Source organism: Ursus americanus, chromosome 1, assembly GCF_024610735.1.
Source record: "Ursus americanus isolate L20-20 chromosome 1, mUrsAme1.1.p, whole genome shotgun sequence".
Taxonomy (NCBI): domain Eukaryota; kingdom Metazoa; phylum Chordata; class Mammalia; order Carnivora; family Ursidae; genus Ursus; species Ursus americanus.
The window spans coordinates 41,269,308-41,283,087 of record NC_142127.1 but is presented as its reverse complement, the minus strand read 5'-3'; the positions used below and the strand labels follow the sequence as shown (position 1 = coordinate 41,283,087).

At 41.3% G+C, this 13,780-nt stretch overlaps 1 protein-coding gene across 1 annotated transcript in view; it reads left to right on the top strand.

Moving 5' to 3' along the window:
* Nucleotides 1-13,480, top strand: part of FAP (fibroblast activation protein alpha) — a 70,142-nt gene extending 56,662 nt beyond the window's left edge. The window contains exons 21-26 of the mRNA XM_045780769.2: nt 1,814-1,868; nt 9,528-9,627; nt 10,685-10,749; nt 11,251-11,323; nt 11,586-11,659; nt 13,086-13,480. Of these exons, the coding sequence (XP_045636725.1) occupies nt 1,814-1,868; nt 9,528-9,627; nt 10,685-10,749; nt 11,251-11,323; nt 11,586-11,659; nt 13,086-13,187 (469 nt within the window). The 3' untranslated portion in view covers nt 13,188-13,480. The remainder of the gene's footprint in view (nt 1-1,813; nt 1,869-9,527; nt 9,628-10,684; nt 10,750-11,250; nt 11,324-11,585; nt 11,660-13,085) is intronic.
* The last annotated feature ends 300 nt before the right edge of the window (nt 13,481-13,780 follow it).

The window sequence follows — 13,780 nt, the reverse complement described above, 5'->3', positions numbered from 1 at the left end:
GCCATTTTTATGCGAGAAAAGTTGTAAAGTTCAGATCAGCCTCCAAAATGCTTTTTCATTTGTTACTAACATTTTTCTTTATTTCACCACATTATCAACAATGTTTCTTATAACCATCTGAGAGCGCTTCAGAATTTGGAGGTAAATTTTATGGAGCCTTGTTGGCCCCGAAGTGCTCAGATTATCTAGCTAACCTTTAACCTAGTCCTGCCACATTAAGTGTTAATGTTTCATTTCCATGTTAACTATTGCACTATCATTTCCAGTAAATGTCATCCTTCCAGAATAAACCGAGGAAGGGAGCTGTTAAGAATTTCCTGCTCCCATGTATCACCTGCTATTTGCTTTTACCCCAGATGCAAGGCAATATGATTGTTAGCTTCTGGGAGATCATAAAATCGAAATTGATTTTATGGCTCAGAACTGTCTTCCAGCACTAGTGGAAAGATTTTTTTCTAACAAAGAAAGTGAACCCTCTCCCCTTTCATTTGGCTTTTGAAGTTTATGGAAGAATTGCTGAAATGCCACAGTTTGCTGCACATTTTCTCTGTTTTACCATGAACAGCATCCACACAGGTAGCAACTTTCCATTTGCTGCTGCATTTCTCCCCCGTAGACTCCTCAGTGTCCCTCAGAATCGGTGTAGGGTAAGCTGCGACTGACGGGACTTCTTCCCATCTGTTGGTCCCGGGCATTTGCCCAACTCCTCTGTGCATTGGAAACGTGCATGTTGAATCAATGCAAGGAGCAAAATGGTTGCTGTGAAATTCCTATAAGAAACTCCATTATTCAACTAATGAAACCATTCCATTTTACTTCCAGAGAAGAAGGAGAAAGGGCATTAACATAACTAAAGGGAACAACAACAACAACAAAAGTATTTTTCTGGCTCCCTCTGTGTTACTTTGTTCTCCTCCCCTCCTTCCTGTTACTGTAGCATCCGGGTCTCTGCAATGGCTCATCCCCCTTGCTTTTTCCTTCCACCGCTTCTGTTTTTCAGAGAGTTCCCCGAGTATTTATCAAACCATTCCCAAAATAAATCACAATGGCTCTAGAACACCACCCCTCAAGGAGGCATGGGATACATTGGCCTAACACATTCCTATTTTGTACCAGCTTTGCGAGGTTGCATTTCTGAGGACTTCCCATGCCTTTTTAAGGGTTACCCTTCAGCATGGTCCCTTGCTCCTAAGAAGATACTTGTTTTCAAAAATAGTTTTCAAAGGAAGGCTCTTCTGTGATGGAACTCAAATGAATCATGTCCATATCCTAAAACATATAATTATCCATACCATGATAAATTGAGGGTACCTAAGTATGAAATGGGAGAGGGATGGATATTTTTTGGTGGATGAAAGTGACCAAAACGAGGTGATGATTATCATTAACATCTAAGCATTTAAGATTGATAAAATTTAAAGCAGCAATAACAAAAATCTTTTTTTTCCAAAATCTGAGGATTTGGAAATTTGGTCCTAGTCGTGGTGCTATGATTTCCTGTGTTACTGTAAGCCTGGGTCTTGACCTCTCTGATTCCCAAGTAACTCACTCACACAGTCAGAATGCTAGACCTGCAGCCGGGGAAGAACCACTCAATAGATGTACAGTAGAGTCTAAAGGATCCGTTTTATCCTTTGCCGAAAACACGATAATATTCTTTTAATTATTTGTAAGTGCAGTGTTATTATGCATGTGTTTAAACAAAGAAAACGGAGCGTTTCTATTAAATCTTTGGATCAAATATGCTTGTGTAATGAGGTAAATGTCATGTGTACACACTTAAAATTCTAAAAATTTGTTTCTTTTACTTTAGAAAATTCATAGAAATGGGTTTCATTGATGAAAAAAGAATAGCCATATGGGGCTGGGTGAGTTGTTTTATATGTTTTATGCCTGTTACTGAGTTCAGCAATCATAATTTTCTAAAGTGTGCTCTTATAAGGTTTCTCATGAAATGTTAATGTTGCAACATCATCTAATCTGTCAATGGAAACAGTCAGTTTGGATCATCTAGGCTTCAAAGTGGTGGCTTTAAGTGTTCCTTTTTTCCAATCATTAATTTCTTCCTCATATAGTAAATTAACTCATAGTTGATGCATTTTTACTTTTTTTTTATTAGAGTCTACTGAAGTGAACTATAGTCATCAAAGGTTTAATTTCTTTTGTTATTTTAGAGTTAATGTATATCTTTTATATTTCATCATTTCATTTTCATGAAAAGCTAAGCTAATGTTTGAAATCACAGGAAATTTTAAAATATAAATTCCCTAGTACCTAGCCTATCCCAGTCATATCTTGGCTGTTTTGATTCCTTTCTTTTCTTTCTTTCTTTCTTTCTTTCTTTCTTTCTTTCTTTCTTTCTTTCTTTCTTTCTTTTTTTCTTTCTTTCTTTCTTTCTTTCTCTTTCTTTCTTTCTTTCTTTCTTCCTCTTTATTTTTGTAATCAAATTATTTTATCAGACCCAATATTAATTTGTACCAACGGGAGAGAAGTACAATTTAGTTTCTTAGTTATAGGTCATGAAGATAACTGCCCAAGTTTGAGGAGCTGTGCCGGTTCTCAAAATACACATTAAAAGAAGTGGCAAAACTTCCCAATCACGGGCAATGAAGTCACTGGAAAGTTTAGAGAAATATTGGAAAGAGTTTAGATTTGCCCATTATAAATTATGATAATTACCCTTCAAAGAAGATTTCCTGTTTCACTTTTTGGTCTGAATTTGTACATTTGCAAGTCAATTTGCAGCCGTTTGTGCTTGGGTTGTTTTTCTTGGCTGTTTTCTCTGAGAGCGGCCTGCACAAGATGGAGGGAATGAAACCCAATATTGAAGGGAGTCTGCAGGCTCCGGCTCCGCTCTCAGCTCAGTGACCAGATGAAGAGCTGTTATGAATTTGTGGAAAGTTGTTACTTCAAGCCATTTGGTCCTTTTTAAAACTATCAAATGTTAAATATCTAAACAGAATGGAATTCAAATGGGTGGAAATAAATGAAATATTTTTATAGTGAAATATTTCAGATAAGATCTCTCCTACCATCCATTTTTATGAAATTGCCTAAAGTAGATTTTTGAAAGATTCCGATTTCGTGCTGAACACTTACATATAATCATTAACATTTCTCTTATAGTTTTACTTTGCTTTTACTGCAGGCTTTGAAATAACCATAAGGTGGAACTTTTAATTTCATTTCTAGAACATCCTGGTATTAGTATGGTAGAGAACCATCGATGTGGGATGATTTAAAGAACCCAGTCAGCACCCCAAAATACATCCATATCAGTCTGAAATTCTTCAATAAGAGATTCTCACCATGGCTATGCAAATGCTTCTAGAAGACGTAGTATATTAGGTCCCCTTTATTACTTACTTTCTAACAAGGCAGCGATTGTGAGGTATACCCTGAGAGCACAGGCAGAAGAAGGAATAAGTGAACTGCCGATGGTTGGAACATCGGAGCAGCCCCTAAATCAGCAGGACCCAAAAGATCCTGAAGGAAAAAGACCTTAATACTATACTGGGTTTTTTTTTCCCTCAGTCCTTTACGATTTATTTAACCAACCATCTGATCACTGACTCGTGCATTCTTTCACCAATGTAGTAAATTTTTATTGGATCTTAACTAAGTCTGGTATTATGTTCTTTAGAAGATGAAAAGATGAATAAGTTATAGCTTCGGCCATCTATTAGATAAAACAGAGAGCAAAAAAGCAATTGCTCAGCAATGTTCCAAGTGTTAAGACAGATACATCTTGCAGTGGAAAACGTGGGGGAGCCGGGTGGTTAATTCTGGCTGTGAGACCTAAGGGGAAATTCAGGAGTGAGGTAGTGAAGATAGGTCCGTAATGGTGCATTCCAGAGACTAAAGACAACCTTGCCCGGGGCCTGAGGTAACAATGAGTAGGGCGTGGTTGGTACTTCAGAAGTGTAAGGTGCTCAGTGAGGAAGGTGAAGGAAAGGAGTTTGGGTAGGGAGGTAGCCAGATAACAGGAGGCCTTTTAGACTGCGTAAAGGAGAATGGACTCGATCCAGGGCTCTGCAACACATTTCTCTTACTTTTCTGTGTCTCCATGATCATTATACTCCATTCATTCTTTCAGTGTCAGTGTTTCTCAAGGTCTGGCTGTGACTCTCATTGTTTTACACTTCCTTGGGGAAACCCACGTAATTTCAAAGATGGTGATGACTGTCAGATCTATGCCCCTAGCCCCCGCCTCTCTTCTGAGCTCCACGTTTCAAATGCTCACTGACCATCTATCCCAAGTGCCTGATTGGAGCCTCAAACCTAAGCCACAGAAGCTAAACTTGTTATAGCCAACTTAAAACAAGTCCTCATCTTTCTTAAAGGACCTCACCACACACCTAGTCATCCAAATTAGTAAATTCAGAGCCGTATTCAACTTCGTTTGCTCCCCAACTCCAATGTTCCAATCGGTTAGTAAGTTCTGTCAACATCCAAATCCGTTCTCATCATCCCCACTGTCAGGGCTTTACCTCGAATTTCTTTGTATGTAATTTAGATCAAAACTTCTCTAACCTTAGCTTACATAAGCAGCACCTGGAGAACTTGTGGAAACAATTCCCAGGCCCTACCACCAGAGATTCTGATTCAGTAGCCCAGGGTGAGCCCCAAGGATTTGCATTTCTAACAAGATCCCACGCTGATTCTTTGGGTCTGTGGACCGTTGGGTGGTACCGGTTTAACTGTTCCGATTGCATCTTAACTAGCCTTCCTGCTTTGACCTCGCAAGCTGCCGTGTTGCTAATGAAGTTGCTGTCCCAAACACAACTCTTACTATGATGTTTTCCTGTTTATATGCTTCTATATTTTCTAAGGCCTCACATTGACCTTGACCTGGTGCCCAAACTTATTTCCTTACATGCAAAGTGCTTGACAACCTGGCCGTAACCTCATCTCTTTCCACTTTTCCCCATGCCTTATGAAAATACTTTGACTGCTGTCTGTGCTCCCTTGCTCCGTGCTTTCGTGAATCCCGTTCCCTGCACCTGCAATGTGTCCCTCTTCTTCCATTCTGCTCCTCTGCCTCCGAAATGGAAAACTCCTACTTATTCTTTAAAACCCAACTCAGATATGACTTCCTTTGTGCTGCAGTAGTTCTTTATACTGCTCTTCTAGGAATTACCATATTTTATTTTGTCTATTGGTTTCTCCCGTGAGAATGTAAGCTCATGTTAAAAAAGACTGTCTTTTTTTAAAATTTTTTCTCAAATGTTTAGCATAATACTTGGCCATCCCACACACCAATGATGTTATTTAAACTAAATTTAATCCTATAAGTCAATGTTTCCCCAAATGTATCTTATTAGTACCAAGGAATTTTTCTGGAAAAAGGTCCTCTGGGTCTAATAATTTGGTAAATCATGAATTCTACATAATAGTGTATATCGGCTCTTTAAAGGAACAGTGAAGAATCCTGTTAAATTTTGATTAATACAGTATTATCAAAAGGTATTTGATTCCATGGATACTTTTTTAAAATGTGCTCTTGAAGTCAATAAGGAATAGAACTGGTGTCTTAGAAAGATACTCTTGGTGGCAGGGGTGAAGGGTGGCCTGAGGTAGGGGAGAGAGTGGGCTAAGGAGCTAGGTGAGCAGTAATATTGGCAACAAATACCAAGGGCCTAATTTAGGCAGAGAAGTAGGAGGTGGGAAGAGGTCAGAGCTCCGAGGGCCGTTTTCCAGTATAATAAGCGGGGACCTGGGGCAAACTGGAGATGCGAAAGAGGAAGATACTGAGAATGACCAAGAGCGTTACTTAGCTGTTATTGTGTTTCATACCAAGGAAGGAAGTATCTGTTTCCATGCAGTGTTAGGCAGGTTTGCAGTCTGAGACATATACCATAGCTAACCCCATACATTTTTGGTAGTCAATTGGCGAATAAGCTGCAAATCTATGTTTCCCTCCATAATCCTGATTAAGAAGGGGAGAGGTGGCATTTTTATCTTACCCTTTTATTCTTCTGGCTCACACAAACCAAAATCCAGTAGCTGTGTTTTTAGCTGTTTATTAGATCTCCACTAGGCCAGCACCAGGCCTAGGAAGTGTCTGCTATACCCGGTTCTTCACCAGGCCATCATGCCCCTCAGGGGACATTTGGCAATGTCTGGAGTCACTTTTGGTTGTCACAACTGGCGGAGTGCTACTGGCAGCTAGTGAGTCGAGGCCAGAGATGCTGTTAAATATCCCACGATGCACAGGACAGTTCCCCACAAAAAAGAATTATCCAGCCCCAAATGTCAACCGTGCCGAGGTTGCAAAACCCTGGTTTATGTGAAGAAAAGTTGAAGTAATTATTCTGACAATTGAAGAGCAGCAGGGGTTTTGCCTAAATTATTAGAATAACAACCTCATTTGTGGGCCTTGCTTTGTTAATATAGGCCTAGCCAGGTGGTGTTGAATAAGCATTAGTTCATGATTTAATCTTAGTTCCTTTCTCTTCCAGTGACTAATTATAAGCAATTTGAATTGCTATGTGTGATCAACGATGTAAAAGTAGGACAAATGCACCTCTAATGAGACTACATTAGATTCCAAACTTAAAGTTGCCTGATGAGGTTTGCCCCAGCACAAGGACAGAGAGGAAAGTCATGGGTTGTAGGGGCAGGTGTCCTGGCTTTGAGTCCCAGCTCTGCTGCTTCCTGACTCCCAGAGCCCTCTTGGTTCCCTCCGAGCCACGGCTTCCTTGTCGTGAAAGGCAGCCATGATTTCCTCACCGGCTCACCTTGAGGATGAACTGAGTTAACAGGAAAGTGATATATTTGACAAATATCGATTCTGCTCCCCTCTGTGTTCCCGGACACGTTGTCAGTGCTGGGGATACATTCATTAACAAGACAGATGAAAACGTCTACCCTTATGGGCTTGGGAACAGTTGGGAAGAAAGACAATAAGCAGGACAAATAAGTACAAAGAATAGGATGTTAGATGATGATGAGCTGTCTGGTGAAAAACAAAACAAAACAAGGAAGGAGCGTGATGCAGGGTTGGGCATTGTAGATGAGAAGGACAGGTGCGACTCTCTCTGAGTTAAGACTTGCAATGGGGAGGAAGCGAGCCATGGCCATATCCAGGGAAAGAGTGTTCTAGGTAGAGGGCAGCAGCATTTGTGAAAGTCCCGGGGCTAGCTTGTGCCTGGAGAGTCCAGACAGCACGGGGAGAGCTGACAAGCAGGGGAATATCTGAGGAGGGAGAAGGGAAGCAGAGCGTGTGGGTCCTCCAAGAAGGCTGCAAGAGCCTTGGCCGTACAAACGTTAGCTATTCGTTATTATTGCCTGTCGGTAAAATGTTCCAGTGTGCGTTATGGCTCACATAAGAGCGTTCTATAAACCCCTCAAAATTCTGTGCCCTTCTAAGAATGTTTTTAAAGATATCCTTCGTTTAAACAAAATGGCAAGGCATCTAAGTGCAAAGGACAAAATTCTAGAATTCTCATGGCCAATCTGCTCCGTGGGTTCCGTTCTTGCGACAGCCACCCACTCTGCCTTGGAGCCCCACCCATGGGAGAGCAGAAAAAAGTCAACGCGGGTTTATTTTATTTCCTCTTCATTTCTACAATAGGAATCGCTTTTCTAAGCTGCCTGAGAATTTAAAGAACACCTACTTTTGTTTTGCTGCTGCTACACTCGTTTTGCTCTTACAAATTCCTAGAGACAATTCGTATTCATCCTGGAAACACGGACATTTATTTCGTGCAGCACTACTCTCTAATCACTGAGTAGATACAGGTTAATAATTTGTAAGATTTCAAACAGTAATGTTCAAACCCTTTTTACTATGTGTAAATGCTTTCCACTTCAAATCTCACTTCATGCTATTTCAGCGGGACCCACCGTTGTTACTTGTAGTGAACCCCCTTTTCCAATAAAACCACAAACAATAATATTTCTAACTCAGGCTTACTGTCCTCTCATTTGAACCTAGAATCAAGAAAGAAGGAGAGGACTTCCATTTCAGTAATAGTCGTCGCTAACCTATGAATCAAAGCAAATCATTTTTATCAGTGAAAATTTTCACTTACCAAAATGATTTTTAAACCCACGGTTCCTTCCGTTTTTAAAATATATTTTCCCCTATTAGAACATGTTTTAGTTCTCCTCTAAGTATAATAAAAAGAGGCCATGATATAATTGGAGCTGCCTCTTCTATTCTGTGTTTTGTCGCCAAGGGTCCTCAATAAAATTCCCCAGAACTGGACACATACGACCGTACACTAGTTAAAATATTTTGTTCTTCCTTTAACTCATGAACTCAGCAAGATTGTTTAGCTTATCCCCCATTCCGTGTATTTCATGGTTAAGAATAGACCCCTCCCACTGACCTGCCCTCATTAGCATGGCTGTCTGTCTGTCTGCCTGTCTGTTTCTCACTCTGTAAAGCTCTCCCTCTCACTCTTTCACCCTCTCTAAAGACTGACTTTTCTGTGGCAAAGGGTGATATGATCTCTGCTGACCTAAGGGAAAATGGCTGCCAGAGGTTTGTGGTAATGAGGTCCTAAATACAAGGCACATTCCTAGTTGGAAAAATCCCACTGTCCTCTGGGGACTTGTGGGGATGTTCCTGTGTTGGGGCAAGAATATGCACTGAGAATCACTTCCTGATCTATCCCACACATTTTGGGGGGTTCAGGACACAGAGCACTGTTCAGTCCACATTCCCAGGAGAAGCATCTCTCTCAAGCATGTTTCTATAGCCCAAATTTCACTTCTGGGGGAGATGCCGTCTTATTGTGTTCATTTCTTCACTTTTAGGAAAAGTTTCAAATTTCCAAATGACATGGGCAGACATCTATTATCAGGGTCACATTTCTGAATCATCTGCCTGATTCCTTGGGGAAGAAAACTGATGAGAGCCAACCCTACCCGTGACTCCTCTTGCATTTCTTTGTTTTCCATTAAATTTGTGGGGGGCTATGTAGGACTTTTAAAGACACCAATGCCTTTTTCTTCTTTGAGCTGCTATGCCAGAAATCTTCAGAACAGAATATGTAACACTACATTATACACAAACTCTGGCCATGTTTTCAACTCTCCAAAAGGTTCTTATGTCCTTCCCTTGTTGTTCTATTATGAAAACCAATAAGTAAATACACAGATGTGAGTATTGTCTTACAGGACTTTTGCAGACTGTGGGAAGTATCTCGTTTTTACCTTTCGGGAATAATCTCCTTTCTTTGTGCCTTTCTCTCAAGTAAAATCCTGGTTTTGCTCCGGCAAGGTCCTCACTGGAAAAATATAAGAGGGAAAAAAATTTGGCAGAAAAGTTGCAATTATAAATATCTCTTAAACTGCCCTACCATGCTCTGATCAGAACACCAAGTATTTTTAGTTTACTAGGGGTGAAATGCTGTGTCAGGTGGAGCTTGCTTCCAAGGGCCAAGATAGACATTTAATCTACCCCATGCGTATCCCCGGCTCGCATCAGTACTTATTGTGAGCAGAGTTGCTGTAAAACGATGATGGAGACTTTCTGAAAGCAAACCTGGGACTGACTTGTAATGATGTCTCCACAGTCCTATGGAGGCTATGTTTCATCGCTGGCCCTTGCTTCAGGAACTGGTCTCTTCAAATGTGGGATAGCAGTGGCTCCTGTCTCCAGCTGGGAATATTACGGTATGGAAACATTTCATGAATGTTGCTGCGAAAACATTTAACACATAATTACTCTATATTTGAGGTTGCTAGGAAAACAAATTATGCAGTAAAATTCACCCCAGCTTCACTGGGGAAAGTATAATCTATAAACGAGGTGGTTTATGTGATTCATTGTAATCGTGTTGCAACAATCAAAGAAATCTTAAGAGTGAGGAAGGACTCTTCCAAAACCCAGTGTATGTTATCCTCTCCCTGAAACCTGGTGCCTCCTGCTAAACCAAACCTTTAAAACCAGAGCCAAGTCTGCATTTTTGCAGGCGCACAGGTGCAGCATGACTGGCCTGCAAGCACATCTTAGGCAAAGTTGGGCGGAGCCAAGCTATTCACCTCCAAGCCACAGTTTGCAGCGGCCAGATCCATTGCTCCAGAAACCAGAGCCACAAAAAAAATTGTTAAGAAATACGTCTCCCATGTGTGCCTATTTTTATGATTAACATTAATGCAGGATGATTGTTCGGAATTAACTCAAATAATTGTGCAAAAATTAGCCTTCATCAGATCCTTGTCCCTGTGTTGGGGTAGAAATGAGACAACTTTAACTCGCAGAGAATCTTTATTCAGAAAACAAAAAAAAAGTGTGTGTGTGTGTGTGTGTGTGTGTGTGTGTGTTGGGAGAGGAGGATTTGGGGCACATAGTTTCATCCCAGATTACTTTAGAAAACAGCAAAAGTACTAGAGGTGGCTGCATTTGTGATCTCTTTTAAAATACAATGAGGCCATTCTGTAAGGTCCTCCCTAGCTCAACATTCCCCCCACGGAAGGGTGGAAGAGAAAAAGCTTAAGATCAGTCCTTTCTAATGTTAGCTGTGCCTGTCTCCTCCTTTGCTTCTTTAGCCCTGTTGAGGCAAATCGCAGAGCAAATGTCTTGGGTGGAGCGTTACAGTAAAGGAAAGCAAGAACCTTCCTCGGCAGCTCCGCGGGGAAAAGGACGAGCAGTTCTCAAACCGAGGGGTCTTGTTGGTTAATGAAATGACCGATATCACATGTAAACAGCATATTCTTATGTATTTTATAGCATCTATCTACACAGAGCGATTCATGGGCCTCCCAACAAAGAACGATAACCTCGAGCACTATAAAGTAAGCATTTACTGTTTCATTTAGGTCATTGATTTCTTGCAAACGTGCGAAATAATTTTGAAGCAGTCATTCAGAGTTTTCACTTTTGCTGGGTCCCCAAGCAAATACGCTGATCTTTTGTTAGCTGCAAAACACCTCACTAGGAAGACATTTACTCTCTTTGGATTCTCTTCTTTCTTTCCCCATCCTCTCTTCCCTCACCTCCCTTTTCCCCATCCTCCTGCCCACCCCCAACCCCTACACAGCTTGAGCGGGCATCATTTATGCCTAAGGTCTCACTCATATGTAACATATGACACATAAACTTCCCGTTTTTCAAACTAAGAATCAGATGGAAGTAATGCAAATGATGATGAAAATGTGTTGCACTGACTCTTAAATATTTATCAACCAAAGCAATACATAATTTCAGTATTGGTGCTAAGTCCATCGCACAATGATTTAGCTAGTTTTCTATTAGAACTTGCAGCAACTAAAATGTTAATTTTTCCTCTTTTCCAGAATTCAACTGTGATGGCAAGAGCAGAATATTTCAGAAATGTAGACTATCTTCTCATCCACGGAACAGCAGATGGTGAGGTTTAAGCAAGACTCTTACACATAAAAATACTGAGCCAACATCACTTTGTTTAAGAAACATTAAGCATCCTCCTATGCCTGTGCTCAGGGTCAGTACCTAAGAGTCAGGGACATTTCCACAAATGAGTGCGATGACTCACTGCTGACAATGTCAACCGCATGACTAGATAATTGTCGGTGTTCATTTGCAGGCGGCACCTTGTCACTCGATGCTTTCTGGTATTTAGCAGCACTTTAACTCTCTCTCTTTGTTGCAGATAATGTGCACTTTCAAAACTCAGCACAGATTGCAAAAGCTCTGGTTAATGCACAAGTGGATTTCCAGGCAATGGTACATAATTTCGTTTTACTCCTGTTCGCGGCCTTAGACCCTAAGCTCCAAGGAGGAATCTGATTTTTTCATTAGTATTATTATTTTTTTTTTTACAAAAACCTGGCACAAGGGCTGTGGGGTCGAGTAGGCAAAACCTTAGCAAGTGAGTCTTAGATCTTTCGTGAACTCCCTGAAGGACACGAGGCGAGCCATGTCCCCTGTGGGGATCCCAGTTGAGTCTGATATGAAATAAAGGCATCCGTGAGATTATGATCTTCTAGCTCGAACATCCAAGAGTTCTGTGATCCTGCTTACATAGTGTTGCTGCAGGCTTAGTGTCCCCACAAAAGCCGGGAGTCCCAAAGCAGCTAAAAGATTCTATGTATTTAGTAAGGAGTGATTGGGGAATGTTATCAGCGGCCACAGAGGCTTCCCGAAGTCGGGCGGCTCCACTCAGAGTTAGAGAACCCTTTCCTACATGTGTTCTCAGTGCCTGACACAAGCCTGGCCCAGCACAGAAGCTGGAGTGTTCCCCGAGCAAATGAATGAACGAGCTCGCTGGAGAAGCCGGGTGACACAAGGACTAGGAAATGACAACAGAGAGAAAAGGAAGGTCACCAAGGCAAGGGTGACAAGCCCTGACAGCTGCTTCCCCTCTTCAGGGAGCAGAAGCTCTCCCTCACTTGCTTTTCCTGAACAAGAACCTCGAAAAGGAAAACCCCATTTTTGGAAATTGGGCTTTTTAAAATAATTTACAAAAGGGGATGGGAGATTTTTCTGATCTTTTTTATCGTGACCCCCGAGGTAAATTCACCTTCTGGGCATATAGCATTCCATCATGACCACTGTCCACCTTTATTCGGTGAAAACAATCATCTCACCAGCATCTCTCCAACAATGAAGTTTTACAATGTCATCTTCCTGGGTGTTTTTAATGATACTATGTTTAACTCCTGTGAAAGGTGTTCACAGTTACATGTGTTGTGGATTTTCTGCAGCAGAGAGGAATTGGATTCAGAGGCTAAAAGCCTCATAGAATTTTTGAGCTAGAAGGAGCCTCAGAGAAAATCAAATCCAACCTCCTCATTTTTTCAAATGAGGCAACCAAGCTCCCGAGAAGCAGAGCAACAGACCCAGCACACCAGCTCTGGAACACATGCCTGCCTCCTGGTCCCCCAGGAGGCTGGCCATTGTGAGAGCTCAGCCACCAAGATCGAAAAGACAAGCTCAAAGAATACGAAAGAATAGTCCGGGTTGGATAAAAGGCTTTTATTGTCTTCCTGTTCTAAATGTCTGTGTGTGAGCTATCTTATTAAGTGCTCTTAAGTAGAATTTCAATCACAATATTAGAGAAATTGTCAGGAGCTGCGAGCGTTAAAAAGTCAAAGCTGGGTGCATTGTGTGGCTGTGGGAGTGACACCCGCGTCTGCTCTTTGCCTTTCAGTGGTACTCTGACCAGAACCATGGCATATCCGGCCTGTCCACGAAGCACTTGTACACCCACATGACCCACTTCCTAAAGCAGTGTTTTTCTTTGTCCGACTAAAAACGACACAGACGCAAGCCTGTATCACAGTCGGAACACTTCGTATAAATGCCTCAGACCATTTGCTTGTTTTACTCTTTATGCTGTTAAATCCTGGTACAAACAAACAAATGAATGATGTTCTAAAGGCTGGCGGAAGATTAAGACTCAGAAGTTCAACCCAAATATTGTTTACATTTTCTGGCACTCTCTGAAAGAAGAGAAGAGGGAACCGTGCCTTTCACTTTTGGACACAGACAGTGTTTTATCACCTGTTCATTTGAGGAAAATAATAAAGTCAGAAGTTAAAGCGCTGTTATTTTGTCTGTGTGCATTAATTTCGGCTACCAGTTTTATCACGGAAAATAAACGCTTGTGCTAGGCACGCACATGAGTAATGTTAGGTGGTGATGGAGAAGAAGAATCTAGAAGAGTTTGGATTTTTGTAATTAGAATTCCAAATGCTGGAGTGAATAGTTCAGAGAACGCAAAAGCCTTGCTCAGAAATCAAGTTCGAGATGCATTTGGAGAGCAGTCCTGGTGTTTGCACTCTATGCTGGCCCTCCAAGAAATGTTTATTTAATTTCTCCCAGATTTCTTCAACGTGGCCAAAA